Here is a 14,916-nt window from a genome sequence, read left to right on the forward strand (position 1 = left end):
GCCACCCAGGCACCCCTTAACTGTAAGTTTATATAATTAAATGTTTTATGATGGCAGCATTTAACTCCCAGCCTGCGAAACTCCTGATCCTATTGCAATGGGCTCCGTGAGCCGCGACGAGCTGGCCTCCAGCTGTGTGCTCCCAAGTGCCCGTGTGGTTCCACGTGTCCCCATTCATCACGTCGCGGGCACACCCTTCTGCGTGTGCACCCGCCTGTCTCTGAGCATAAAGGAGCCTGGGTGGGCCCTGCGTGCACCTGGGGGTCTCTGTGGGTGCACCACTCTGCACACCCCCACGCCTACCTGGACCCACAGGTATCCACGCACCCGTGTGGCAGGGGACCCGTGTCTCCGTGCGGGACCCACGTGCCTGAGGACCCACTCCAGTGACGCGCTGGGGCCATGTCTGAGCATTTCCTCCCGACGCCACGCTCAAGGGCATCGGGCCGTCCTTGCAGTCAGCTACGTGGGACTGTTTACACCACGGGAGTCAGCAAACGCTACACATCAGGGCTTATTTTATTTATTTATTTTTTTTTTGGTCAGAGAGGTGGTTGCTGAACATTGACCGCAACACCGTGGGGACCCGTGTGTACCCTCGCACACGCCGGTGCGGGTTCCGGGGGTCTGAGCCCCTGCGTCTCCGCGGGTACACACGGCTTGGGTTTCGTGCATCTCTGTGCACCCGGGTACCCGGGGGAGGCCCTGGCACCCCGTTCCTCTTCAGCAGTCGGTTCCACAGGAAGCTGCTGGGGTGGGGGCGAGGGTGCTGAGGCTCCCCGCCCCATTCCCCACCCCACCTCTCAGGACACCTGCGCGCACGGGGCTGAGCAGTGGGGGAGGTTCCCGGCTTCTGGAACCCGACCTGGGCTGTGTCCTCAGGCCCCTGCCTGGGCCCACGGCTGGGGTTGACGGAGGCGCCAAGCAGGCGGGCAGGCAGTTGAGGAAGAGGAAGCTGGGGCAGAGTTGGGTCACCCTGCGGTTCCCCGGGGGCCCCGACCCGCCAGTGCTCCCCCTGGGCCTCCTGGAAGCCGTGGGTCTTGGGGGCCACAGGAGCTGGTGGCCGGGCCAAGTACCCACAGCAGCGAGGACAAGCCTCCCTCTGGTGAGTGACCATCACGGGGGCGTGGGGGACAGAGGGACCAACAGAGATGGAGCGGCAGTGGGGCGGGGGGTGGGGGAGTCCAGAGGGCAGCAGATAGACCGCCCACAGTTTCTCTCCACCTGGCGGCCAGCCTGCTTCCTGAGGGGGCGGGGAAGGCTCTTTGACCCCGGGTTTGCTCTGCAGAGGTCTGCACGCCCCAGAGGTCACCCCAGGGGGCTGGGGTCTGCGACACGTGCAGCCCATAACACAGGAAGATGGGGTCCCTTGTAGCCAAAGCCTGCATAGGGGACCCAGCCAGGGGGTGAATGGGGGTGCTCCCTGTGCAGAGTCACCAGGCATGCTGTGTAAACTGGATCCCGGAGGGGGCCCCCCGCCGGGCCTCCCTGAAGCAGAATCTGAAGATTGGGGCTTGTTTCAAAACAAACACTGCTTCCTAAGTTTGATGTCTGAGCCAGTCCTGAGGAGGGCGCACCCGAATCTTCCGAGGTCAGCTGAGGAAGAGGAAGACCCTCCTCCTGGGCCGCCCTCCAGGTCGAGTTCTGGCCGCTGGGGAGGCGCCCCCTGGCTCCCACCTAGGCCCACCTTGGGGAGCCTCACACCCGCCTGCCTGGGGTGGGGCGAAGGAGGCGGAAGGCTGTGGTTTGTGCAGGGCACACCCAGGCTTGCTTCCGCCCAGCCCCAGGGCCACACAGCTTGTAGGTGGCTTCATGCCCCAGGGGGTCTGGCAGGCTGGGAGCAGCCGGGAAGGGGGGCAACTGGGAGGGGAGAGTTGGGGCCAGGGAGAGTGGAGCTGGTGAGCATGGAGCATGTGGGGAAAGCCTCGAATGCCACACTCAGGGGGCTGATTCTCCAGAGTGTTCCTCTGGCCCGGTCACCTGCAGGGAGGTCCCAGGGAGGGCTGCCTCCACTCTCAGCCACCTGTGAGTTTTCTAGCCTTGGCTATGAGCCCCTCTGGGAGGGCTTCCTGGCAGAAGCAGGCTTTTCACAGGAATGTCAGCTGCACACAAACATCAGTGTGTCTGTTTTGGGCCGTTCTCCCCGTGTCCCCTCAGGCCCCCAGCGCCCGACGCAAGGCTGGACACGGGCCGGTGCTCGTTACTGTCGCTGCGGATGACGGCAGGGCTGTGTTGGCCAGGTGCAGGTTCAGATCCTGGTTCCCCTGCCTCCGTGTGGCCGCGGGCAAGGGACTTCACTACTCTGGCCCTGTTTGCGCCTCTGTGAAAGGGTTGTCCCGGGTCTTGCAGGTGACATCTTAACACGGTGCCTGGCCCACCCCAGGAGCTCGGAAAACACAGTCAGCCTGCCAGTGCCCATAGACCGTCCCCGTCCCAAAGCCTTGCTCCAGCAGCCACAGAAGCTTTCACATCTGTCCTCCACGCAGAGGTCCGGGACCTCCAAGAGCCGTCCTGGCCCACCCAGGGACAGGCGTGTGGCGGGCGGTGAGGAAGTAAAGCCCGGAGCACAGCAGAGGGCTGGCGCTGTTAAATCTCCCTGCGCGGTTCTACGTAGGAGTCTGGCCGTCTGTGTATGATTGTGTGTGTGCATGTGTGTGTGCATGTGTGTGTGTGTGTGTGTGTGCGCGCTTCCGGGTGTGAACGTACGTCTGACTAGTGTGTGCACGTCTGCGGCTGTCTGTGTGTGCTGGATCGTGTTGCGTGCTGCTGTTTACAGCGTGGGTGTTTTTATGTCTTTCTGTTAGTGACAGATTGGGGGTCACCTACTGGGGAGGTGTAGATGGGGCCATCAGGGCCGGGGAGGAGGGCACAAAATGGCCAAGGACAGAGTTTAAAGGTCAGACAGAGAAAGGAAGATGGGCCAAGTAAGGCAGGAAGGGAGACCGAGGATGATGCAGGAAGGAAAGTCTGTGGCATCGTGGGGGGCGGGGGTGCAAGAAATAAAGGGGTCGGAAGCATCCAGCAAAGGAGAGGCAGAAAATGTCCATTGGATTTAGGCCCTAGAGAGAGCAAGAAGGCTGGAGGGGGTTGAAATAAGATTACAGGGGCCGTGGGATCCATTGGGTGTGAGTAGGTAAAGGTAGGCCAGCGGATAACCCTTCTGGAAGGGTCACCGAAGGCAGAAGAGTGACAGCCCGCTCCTCCGAGGGGGCGGCGGTGGGCCAGGACACAAGGAAGGAGAAGCCCTTGACCCTCTCACCAGTGACAGCGGTTTGGGGCTGGGAGGTCAAAGAAAGGGTTTGGGGAGAGAGCAGGGGGTCAGCAGAGAACAAAGCCAGAATTTCTCAGCACAGGGAGTGAGGATGCAGTAGGGAAGCTCGGCCACCAGGGAGCAGCCCTGGCGTGGCCACGCGCTGACCGGCGCCCGCACACCCACCCCATACACCCGACTCACATGCACACAACCGTGCAGACACGCAGAAACCCGGGCAGGCGCCCAAACCCCTCACAGATATCAGACACAGATCTCCCCACGTCCCGGGTGAGCCGTGTGGATCCAACCCCACGGATATCAACCGGCATTCAGACACACACAGGATCACAGAAACACCCAGATAACAATATTCAGCTATAAAAAGGAAGGAAATCTTGCCATTTGTGACAACATGGATGGACTTTGAGGGCATTCTGCTACATGAAATAAGTCAGACAGAGAGAGACAAATACTGTGTGATCTCACTTAAATGTGGAATCTAGGGTGGGAGGGATGGGGTGGCTGGGTGAGGGACATTGGGGAGGGTATGTGCTATGGTGAGCGCTGTGAATTGTGTAAGACTCATGAATCACAGACCTGCACTCCTGAAACAAATAATACATTATATGTTAATAAAAAAATGTGGAATCTAAAAACAGCAACCAAACTCGTGGATAAAGAAATCGGATTTGTGGTTTCCAGAGGCAGGGGGTCGGGCAGGAGGGAGAACGGGAAGAAGGGCACCAAAAGGGACAAACTTCCAGTTACAAGATAAATAAGCCCTGGGGATGTGACACACAACGTGGTGGCTAGTGTTAACTCCGCTGTGTGGTATATGGGAAAAGTTGCTAAAAGAGTAGATCCTAAGAGTTCTCATCACAAGGAAAAAAAGATTTTTTCTCTTTTTTTCTGGATAAATCTTTTTTTTCCGTGTCTATAGGAGGTGATGGGTGTTAAGTAAACTTGTTGTGCTGATCATTTCACAGTATAGGTTAGTCAGGTCGTGTTGTATGCCTTAAATTTATATAGCGCTGTGTGTTCATTATATCTCAATAAAACGGGGAAGACCACCTAGATATTCATATTCACCCCCACATAGACAAGGTGACACGCAAGATTTGCACTCAAACACACTCTCACAGACATGAAAATACACACTCTACGTGCAAACTCACAAACCCAAAAAATCACAGACGATGGCACACAAACACTCGGACATTCAGGCACACGCAGGCTCACCTCAGACCCAGTCTAGACTTGCTTCCTGAGGACCCCAGTGTCACCACCACTCACACTGCCATCTTCAGCTCTTCCTGGGAATGTCTTGTCTGGCCAGGGTGAGAAGCTTACGGGTCAGGGAAGGGGGAAGGGGGTGGGTTGTACTAAGGGCTTGACCTCCCCCAGGCTGGAGTCCCTGGGCCCCCCAGCCAGAAGCCCCAGCCCCCCTGCCCTAGCCCCAGGCTCCCATCAGCTGATGCATCTGGCAGCCCCTGGTGGCTGTCTCCGCCCCTCTTGCTGGCAGCCCCATCCTGGCAGGGATTCCCAGCCAAACTCCTGCTTCATCCCCTGCTGTTCACCCACTCTCTCGCACGTGTGGGCCCCCATGGCTAACTCGGCACTCCACCACTCCTGGCCAGCCCTCTCCAAGCTGTGGCTGAAGCGGTGGGCCTTCAAGAGAGGTAAGGGGGCGGGCCGTGACCAGCAGGCAGGGCTCCCTGGGCAGCCTGGAGCCTTTTCTTGGCCTGGGGCGCAGACTCTGCTTGATCCAGCCCCGAATTCCATGATTCCCAGCTCCCCCGGCCCCCACAGAACATCACAGACTTCTGGGGTCCTGTCTCCCCAGCTCAGCCAGGACCTTGTCTCAGGAGATAAATTTGCAGAAAAAGAAATCCCTCTGAGCAGCCTGATGACTTCCTGGGGGTTCCTGATGCTCTTTGCTCTCGGATCGCTGCAGCACGGAGGCTCAGGGAAGCAGCAAAAAGGAGGAGGTTGGAGACTCCCAGGGCTTCTGGTAGATGCCTCCCTCGAACACACACACATTGTCTGGTGGCAACCCCCTCCCAGGTCCTGGGGCCTCAGTTTACCTCTATGGGGGCTGGAGAGGCCCTTGTAGTACACCCCCCCAAGGTGTGGGTGAACTGCTTTGGCAAAAAGACGCTTCTCCTAAAATCTCGAAGCGAGTTTACCCTTGAAGATAACCAGACAGTGTCCGGGGCCACGGGGCGTGGAGCCTCCTGGACGTCCTTGCCCCTCTGTGCCTCCCACCTTTGCACGACCCTCCCCCACCCCATCAGGCCAGCCCATGCTCAGCCTCAACAAGTCCTAGCCATTGCCACCTGCATGAGTCAAGTACTGGTTCGGGGTGGCGGTGAGGGTTCATGAAGGGGGGAGGCCAATGAAAACATCCCTTAGCTCATGCTCGCCACAGACTCTGAGGGCCGAATGTGTACCAGGCACCCTGCTTGGGTCAGGAAGGAGATGGGAGTATCAGAGGACCCGGAGGCTGGGGTTGGGGAGAAAGAGGGTGGCCTAGAGACTGGGATGCAGTAGAAGAGTAGTCAGAATAATGGAAGCTGCTGCCACGGGTTGAACCTTCCTGATGTTGAGAGAGGTTGAGTGACTTGCTCAAGGTCACACAGCAAGCGCATGCTGGAGGAACCAGGATTTGAAAACAGTTCTATTCCAAGGCGACCTTTGTAGTGTGTTCTGGCCAGTAAACAGAGCTGCTGGTGTGGGCGGCTGGAGGGCCCGGGGAGGGCTTTTAAATCCACCAGTGGATGGCAATACCAGAGAACTAGTGCATCAGCCAAGGACCACCAAAGTGCCTGTCTCTGACCCAGATCCTTACGAAGTTCCACCCACTCCTGGCCTCTCTGCCCACCCCATCTTCCGGCCCAGACCGACTGAGACTGATTCACAGGCTGGCAAGTCGGGGAGTGAGCTGAAGGAACCAGCGGTGACTCTTACACCCTTTTATGGCTGGTGCTGCAGGGGCTGATGGTGGAAGAGGCTGCCTGGGACCTAAATCCGGGCTCCTTAGAGTGAATCATGGTGTTGGGGAGCAAAGTCTTTCCTAACAACGTCCTTCCAGTCTTTAGCCCTGGGGAGGGTGGGGAGACACATAGGAAGAGGGCGTTTTGTGCCCCTCTTAAGCTCCGTAACTGGCCATCTGGGCACCTAATGGGACTTCCTGGGAAAATGATGGGGTTGGATTTGGGGAAGCAAACAAGGCTAAGGAGAGGGTGGTTGGGAACTGCAGTGAGGTTCCCTCACTGAATGCATAAGGAGTGCATTCTGTGTCTTAAATCGGTTTCCTTCTTGCCTGGCTTCTCTGACTCCGTTCTGCCCTCCTTCCATCTACATGTCTTCTCCCTCATCCCCTCAGAATGCATTCTCCTGAATTTAATGCTTCACTGCCTCTAAACACTGCCACACCACCTATCCCAACTATCCATCCATCCATCGATGCATGCATGCATTCATCTTTCCATCCATTCATCCATCCACCATTCATCCATCTAATCATCTATCCATCCAACCATCCACCCATCTAACCATCTACACATCCGTCCATCCAAATAGCCAGCCAGCCAAGTATCCATTCATTCATGCATCCCAGCCTCCATCCATCCATCCATTTATATAAGCATCTACCCATCTCACCATCCATCCATCCATCCACCCATTCATTCATCCAACCATCCACCCATTCATTCATCCAACCATCCAGCCAGACAAATATCCATTCATCCAGCCAGCCAGCCAATGAGCCAACTATCTAACCACCCATCCATCTATCCATCTATCCAACAATATATTCACTCATTCATCCAACCATCCACTCATCCATCCATCCAATCATTTATTCACCCACCCACCCATTCATCAGCTTACCACAGGATAGTCTGGTGGTTATAAACCCCTGCTTTGGAGTTGGAAACACCTGGGTTCACATCCCAAGTCTTCCTCTTAACAGTATGGTATGACCTTGGGCAAGTCTCTAAGCCTCAGTTTCTTCTTTTGTAAACAGTGGGGACTCGGGGGTTGTTTTAAGGATAGAAGAATGCAAAGTACATGGCCGACTTAACATTAGGCAAAGCATATAGGAACAGATCAATACACATAAGATTTTACAACTTGGGGCTTGGCGATGTAAAAGTGGGACAGACATAGTATCTGCCCTCATGGACCTCATGGTCTGGAGCAGGGGTCAACAAGCTTTTCTGTAAAGGGCCAGAGAGTAAATATTTTCAGCTTTTTGGGTCACATATCTCTGAAGAAATTACTAAACTCTGCTGTTATCGCATGAAAGCCGTCAGAGATAATACGTACACAAATGGGCATGACTTGTGCTAATAAAACTTTATTTATAAAATCAGATGTTGAGCCAGATTTGGCCCATGGGACCTCTGGTCTAAAAGGGAACAAGTAAACCAATCACAGTGCAATAGGGGGGTTGAAATTGTGGTTGACGATTGTGGTTGCACAGGGAGAGAAATAACGGGGGCTGAAATTCAGACAGTGGCAGAGGAAAGAAGAGAGGATGGAGTGGAGAAATGTCTGGGAGGTCACACTGACAGGGCTTGGTGTCCTGAGGGGTAGTGAGGAGGTAAGACTGGTCTCCAGGTTTCTGGCCAGGTCACTGGGAAGATAGTGCATTCACAGGGACAGAAGATGAGGAGAGAAAACAATGAGTTTGGTCCTGACAGCTTGAGGTTGGGGTATGGGTGGGAATACTAGGCAGCAATGACCACAGGCCACTGGAGACAATGCCTGGAGCCTGGGGGGAGAGAATCTTCCACCAAAACCAGAGCTCATTGTGCAACATCAGAGTCAGAGGTCACTCTGTGAGCAGTGTCAGGGTTCAGCTCATGGCACTAGGATGGGAACTCAGTCTATGATACCAGGATCAGGACTCAAGTCTATGATATTAGGATTGGGGCTCAGTCCATGACACCAGGACGGGGCTCAGTCTATGACATTGGGATTGGAGCTCAGTCCATGACACCAGGACAGGGCTCAGTCTCTGATATTGCGGTTGGAGCTCAGTCCATGACCCCAGGATGGGGCTCGGTCTATGATACCTGGATCGAAGTTCAGTCTATGACCCTGGGCATCAGGGTTTATAGTCTGTGATACAAAGATTGGGGTTCAGCATGGGATACCAGGATGAGAGTTGAGTCTGTCATCAAAGTCAAGCCCAGCCAGTGCTTGGGTCAGAAGCTTCCATAGAAAAAGTAAACTCATCCCTGGCCTTTCTTGTTTAGCCTGCGATCCCAGACCCACAGGGTTTGCAGATGCAAGGTCTGAGGTTCTGCCTTTGGCCTCCACAGGCTCTTGTGGCCTCAGGCCTCCATGAGGCCCCTGCTCAGTGAGGCAGGCAGACCCTTCGGTCTCTCCTGAGGCCCCTGGGGTGCTTGGCCAAGGGATGGGACTGACCCTGGGACCAGCTCCTCTTCCCCTCCCAGGCTCGCATCAGCCTCCCGGACCCACCCCCACGTCTGGTTTTTCTCCTTCACAGCCTGCGTGTTTTGTTTTGTTTTTTTTTTAAGTTTTCTTTTCTTTTTTTTTTTTTTTTTGTTTAAAGATTTTATTTATTTGAGAGAGAGAGAATGAGAGAGAGTGAGCACATGAGAGGGGGGAGGGTCAGAGGGAGAAGCAGACTCCCTGCCGAGCAGGGAGCCCGATGCGGGACTCGATCCAGGGACTCCAGGATCATGACCTGAGCCGAAGGCAGTCGCCTAACCAACTGAGCCACCCAGGCGCCCCACAGCCTGCGTGTTTTGTTCGGACATTTCTCTGAGTCATAGATGCCGCCTTGGCTTCAGGGTGGGGAAGACGGGAGATACAAGGCTTAAATGAGGTGCAGCAGAGCAGAGTCCCTCAGTCAGCCTGAGAGGGGAGCTGGGAGAGCAGGGACGGTGGAAACAATGACGTTCTCACACACTGTGGCTGGCCCAGACATCAAAGGCTCATCTACCTTGAAGGAAATGGAGCTGAAGTCCATAAGCACCCACCCAATCAAAATTCTGCAAGGGGCCCCGGCCATTTTTTGGGCAACAATTTCATTGAGATACAATTCACACACCCTACAATTCACCTGTTTAATGGGTACAATTCAATGACTTCTAGTACTCTCAAGGTTATGCAACCATCACCACAATCCATTTTAGAATATTTTCATCACCCCAGTAGAAATTCGTATCTTCTACCTGTCACTCCACAGCCCCCCACCTCCCCCACAGCCTTAGGCAACCACGACTCTGCTTTCTGTGTCTATAGATTCACCTATTTCAGACATTTTCTATAAATGGACTCGCATAGCACGTGGTCTTTGTCAACTGGCTGCTTATAATGTCTTCAAGGTCGATTCCCCCACCTTATAGCAGGTGTCAGAACTTTATTCCTTTTAGTGGCTGAATACTATTCCACTGTACGCCTACACCACACCTTGTGTGTCTGTTCATCCATTGGTGGATACCTGGGTTGTTTCTACCTTCTGACTATTATAAATAATGCTGCTCATAAGCAGTCACATATAGGCTTTTGGGTGGACGTACGTTTTTATTTCCCGCGGGGCTATACCTGGGCATGGGATGGCGGGGTCACGAGATAGCTCTATGATTTTCTTTTTTAAGGGGCTGCCACACAGTTTTCCAGTGTCCTGGTATTTTTGCACACGTGCATGTGCCCACCTAACCCCTTTGCACTCATTTATTCATGAAACATGTTTATTTCTGCCTTGGCCGTTTCCTGCTGTCCTGGTTCAGAGGCCCTGGCAATTTTGTATTCATAATTTCGTATTCTTTCCTAAAAGAAGGCTCCTCCAGACTGTGTATGTTTCAGGGTCCCAAAACTTGGAGCAGTGTTTGCAGGTCTGCAGCCAGAAGAGAGGGGGTGTGAGTAGACAGCCCCGTTGGAATAGAGGGACATCATCGACCTTCCCCTCTGCTAGACCCTTTGAAGAATGAATGGGGGGTGTTGCTCATAATCACCCTGGCTCAGCGTTAATTAGGACTGTCCCCAGCAAACCAGGACATGGGGTCACCCAGCCATAAGGGACCCAATCTACCTACCTAACTCAGCACTTTCCAAAAGCATCTGACATCCCACTCTCCCACCCCAACTCAGCCCCACCTGAGGCCACCATTGCTCTTATTTAGAACGCGCTGGTCTGGTCAGTCCCTCCATGTATCCCTCCACTGGTCTCCTCACCTCCAGGCACTCTCCTGTCACCTCCCTGGTTTCAGCAGAGCCTGGGATGTCTTGACGGGGGATGGAGGAGTGAAGGGAGTCCAGATGTCAAGGCAATGCAATGAAATGAAATGCACATGAAAGAGGCACCATAAGTGGGGGGCGGGCAGAGATTTCTGGAAGGAATACAGTGAGGTCTTCAGGCAGGCAGCCTCAGAGCAGGAATGGAGGGGGAGGGTCTCATGCAGCAGGTCCTGCGGGAGCAGAGACAAGACACAGAAGGAATATCCTGGTGGATATCGGTGGCCGGGCCAAGAGTCTCCATATCCTTCCTGCAGGCAATAAGGAACCTCCGCAGGGATTTGAATAGGCAAGGGTGACCTCTCTTGCTGTGGTGTAAGGGGCAGGAAGAGAGAAAAGGGGGTACCCATTCCTCCCACAGCAGGCAGCTCAGTCCAAGACCTGATATCAAGCCAGGGCACCCTCCTGACCTAGAGAGCAAGGAAAGTGGCCAAGACTGGCCAAGGACCACACACGCTGGGCCCCTTCACCCTCCCCAAAGCTCTGAAAGGCATCGTCACACCCACCTTCCAGGTGAGGAAACTGACCCTCAAGGTGCCTTCCCCAAAGGGGGGGCAACCATTAATGACAGGTCCAGGCAAGGACACAATCTGCTTGACCCTAAAGCCCTGGTTTTCCCCTCTATCCCATGGCACCCAGAGGTCCCTAAAACTCCAAATACAGCATCGGGGCAGAGGTGCCTGAAGTCCCACCATTAGAGACCCTACAAATGTGGGCATTGGGCACTTGCATTTGATCTTAAGGACCCGTTCTATTAAATGAGGGCTTTTTCTGCCAGAGCAAGTATGACAAACCGGCGTCATCTTAGGAGCCCACTCGGATTAACTCAAGATAGCTGGTGGGAAATGGTGCCCCGGAGGGGGGAGGGGGAGGGGATCCTAAAGGGATAAACGATCAGCAGGAAAGAGCCTCATGATTGAATACATATGTCCGCCACAGGCACAAGATGGGGAGGTGACGGCATGTAGGCGGGCTTAAAAGTCATGGAGCCCATCTTCTTCCACCACCCCATCTTACAGATGAGAAGACTGAGTCCCAGCAGAGCAGCGGCAGACGCAGAACTCAGACTCCCGCTCCTCAGCCCTCCCCCCTTGGCCCTGACGCCTGGTCCCTCCTTTCTGCACAGGTTCTGAGCCCAAGCCATGCGTCCAGCCCTTTGACTCTGGAGCTGCAGCCTCAGACACCGAGAGCAGCGACGGAGCCTGGAGGCCCGAGCACCCAGATTTCCCCACCATGGAGGATGAGCAGGCAGGTGTCTGATGGCTGAGACGGGCCGGAGCTGATGACACCAGTGACAGCAAGTACACTTTGTAAAACACGTGCACTTTACCAGGCACATTTGTGCACGTTAGTTCAGAGAACGCCCGTTAAAACTTGGCCGAGTAGTGATGATCCCATTTTATAGATGAGGAGACTGGAATCCTTCCTGGAACAAGGGGACGGAGGGAGGGAGGGGTAAGTAGAAGGCCGCTGGATGGACGGATGGGAGGAAGGAAGAACTGACAGAGGGATGGATACATGGATGGCTGGACGGATGGGAGGAAGGAAAGAAGCTTAGATGGGTGGGTGGGTGGATGGAGGAAACACGAAGAAGAAGCTTCCACGGGGAGCTCCAAGCTAGAGCAGCCCTGCAGAGTGGTCTCGAGTCAGGCGGAGAGGGCTATCCATTAGGTCCCCACATCGATCAGGGGTGGCGGGTGGGCTGCCCAGGAAGGGGCGTGACTTCCTGGAAGGGGTCTGACAGCGGACAGCCATCTGCGGACAGCCCCCCTCCCCGCATCTGGGGCGGCACGTCTTCCCGGGAAGGGGTTCTGGGTGGCATTTTGCACTGCCCCCCCCACTAAGGAAGGAGGGTCTGTGACAGTTAAAGCATATAGGGCATCCTGTGGCCCCACCTCGACATTTTGTAGAAGAGGACGCTAGGGCCCAGCAGGTAGGACCTGGCCCCAAGTGTCAGGGAGGATCCAGGGTGCACGAAGGTAAGATCAGGACTCAGGTTTAGTTCAGGGCTCTGGACGTTTCAGATAAAACCGTAGGCTGCAGGCAGTGGGCAGATGAGGTGGTGATGTGGGAACAGGGCGCCTTGGGAGTATGCGGCCAGACTCTATCCCCCCCCACCAAATGAAGCCCTCCACCTGCGTCCCTGTCACTGTCATCTACCTGGTCACCAGAGCTGGAGGTAATGGAAGGCACTGTCCTTGTCCATTCCCTCCCCCACTCTCACACGAGCCCTGTGAGCCCCGCTTGGGCACAGCCCTCACATCACCCCCCCCCAGGCATCCTTGGTGTCCCCGTCGGAGCCCAGCTCCACTCTGCCTCTTGCATGATCTCCCTGAAGACAAATCGCAGCCCCCCCCCCCCCTACCACCACTGTTTGGAACTTAGAGATTAAATTCTTGCTTGACCTACCAGGCCTGCTAATCCAGCCCCATGTTCCCCCTCCACACCTCCAGCCAGTAAGGAACTCTTGCCAGTTGTTGGAAGGCATCAGGACCTCCCAAGCCTGCAGGCTTCTGAACGTTCTGTTCTTTTGATGCCTGGAATGCTCTTGTCTGTAGCTTCTGCCTAGCCAACTCCTATTTGTTCCTCAAGGCTTCATTGGCTGTCACCTCCTCCAGGAAGGCCCCCTGGTTCGCTTGCTTGCTTGCTTGCTTGCTTTCTTTCTTTCTTTCTTTCTTTCTTCTTCTTTCTTTCTTTCTTTCATTTAGTAGGACTTCTTCTTGAAAGTCTACTGTCTCCTAACTGGTAAGATGTAGATCTTTTCTTTTTTCTTTTCTTTCTTTTTATTTTTTAAGTAGACTCCACGCCCAATGTGGTGTTTGAACTCATGACCCTGAGATTAGGAGTCCCATGCTCTACCGACTGAGCCAGCCAGGCACCCCAAGAGGTAGATCTTTTTTTAAAATATATGAAACGTGACCAATGCGTGAAACTTGGCCAGTTCAAGGGATCATTCATGTGTCATGTGGACGCTACTTTATGTGGTCGGAAATAGGTTTTTTGGGGTTTTGTTTTGGCTCTGGAAGCTGTCTAAAGTTTGCTTAACTTTTCCTAACTGAGTTGTACTTAATAGGTTTTTTACCCCAGTGATTACCCTGGGTGTAGTGCTTTAAAATAGAGGGGATTTTCTAAGTAAAATTCCAATCCAGAATTCCTGTCCCTCCAGACAGGGCCTGCTGGCCCCCCTCAGTTCTTTTCTTCAGCCTGCTTCCTGGAACATTCTATCATACTTGATTATGCTGGCTGGGTTAAACCATCACTCTTCCTGCACCTAGCTCCGGGAGGGCAGGGGACGGACTGTGTGACTGCATCTGACACAGCCCTCAACTTCCTCAGAGGGAGAGCCCTGACTCCCGAACCAGAAAAACAGCAAGCACCATCAGACCTGCTTCTACTGACCCAGGGCTTGCAAAGTGCACACATCATCCCGTTGTACTCACACAGCAAGGAATCCTACAAGAAGGCAGCATTGCACCCATTTTTCAGAGGAGAAAACTGAGACCCAGAGAGAGTTTGGGCCTTGCTTGAGGTCCTGCTGAGCTAATAAAAGTCATACCAGGGATGCAAACCCTGACTGAGGTTTTCCTACCATTTGAGCTGCTCAAGAATCAGCTGCCCTGTCATTTATTTGCTATTTTGTTCGATACCAACCTCCTTTCTTACCTGATGAAATGGAACCAGAGAAACAATATGCTCGAAGCTGCTTTGGCGTGCCATGGTTTGCTGATATACGATGAAATAAATAACTATTGACGTTTTTAAAAACCAGTTTAGGGGCGCCTGGGTGGCTCAGTCGTTAAGCGTCTGCCTTCGGCTCAGGTCATGATCCCAGGGTCCTGGGATCGAGCCCCGCATCGGGCTCTCTGCCGAGCAGGGAGCCCGCTTCTCCCTCTCCCACTCCTCCTGCTTGTGTTCCCTCTCTGTCAAATAAATAAAAAAAACCTTTAAAAAAAAAAAAAAAAACCAGTTTATCCATGTACTGTCCAAATCTGCACCCAGTAAGCCCTTCTGCAGACAGCATTCCTGGGACATCTCGCCTCTGAGTCTGACTGGGGGGGAGCCCATCCCCCAAGGCTCCCCAGGGTCCATGCAGTGAGAGCCTGGATTTATTGCATCCTCTCTGGGGTGTCAGGGCCAGCATACACTGTTTAGTCAGACGCCTGGAAAGGCCCCCATTGGGCCGCCTCCCGCCTTTTCTCACCCAGGCAGTGTTGGAGGAAAGATTCGGGTTCCCAAGCCAAGGCTGAGGCTCCCCACCCCCTGCGTCCCTCAGTGTACCTGCTGCCGGGAGCGAGGACGGCCTGTGCCCACAGCTGCCCCACCACCCCTGCCACCCCCAGCCCTGGCCAAGTGCCCGCTGCTGCCTCCGGTGAGAGAGGCCAGATGCA

At 54.4% G+C, this 14,916-nt stretch overlaps 1 protein-coding gene across 3 annotated transcripts in view; it reads left to right on the forward strand.

The window, feature by feature from the left end:
• The first annotated feature begins 796 nt into the window (after positions 1-796).
• ARHGEF18 (Rho/Rac guanine nucleotide exchange factor 18) overlaps positions 797-14,916 on the forward strand; it is a 78,692-nt gene continuing 64,572 nt past the window's right edge. For 2 of the 3 annotated variants that reach the window (XM_036065934.2, XM_036065933.2), the window contains exons 1-2: positions 801-1,105; positions 11,655-11,776. In XM_036065934.2, coding sequence (XP_035921827.2) covers positions 11,762-11,776 — 15 coding nt within the window. In that variant the 5' untranslated portion in view covers positions 801-1,105; positions 11,655-11,761. Of the gene's footprint in view, positions 1,106-11,654; positions 11,777-14,916 lie in introns of all 3 variants that reach the window. The other variant, XM_078056003.1, reaches the window with a different exon arrangement.

Source organism: Halichoerus grypus, chromosome 1, assembly GCF_964656455.1.
Source record: "Halichoerus grypus chromosome 1, mHalGry1.hap1.1, whole genome shotgun sequence".
Classification (NCBI taxonomy): Eukaryota; Metazoa; Chordata; class Mammalia; order Carnivora; family Phocidae; genus Halichoerus; species Halichoerus grypus.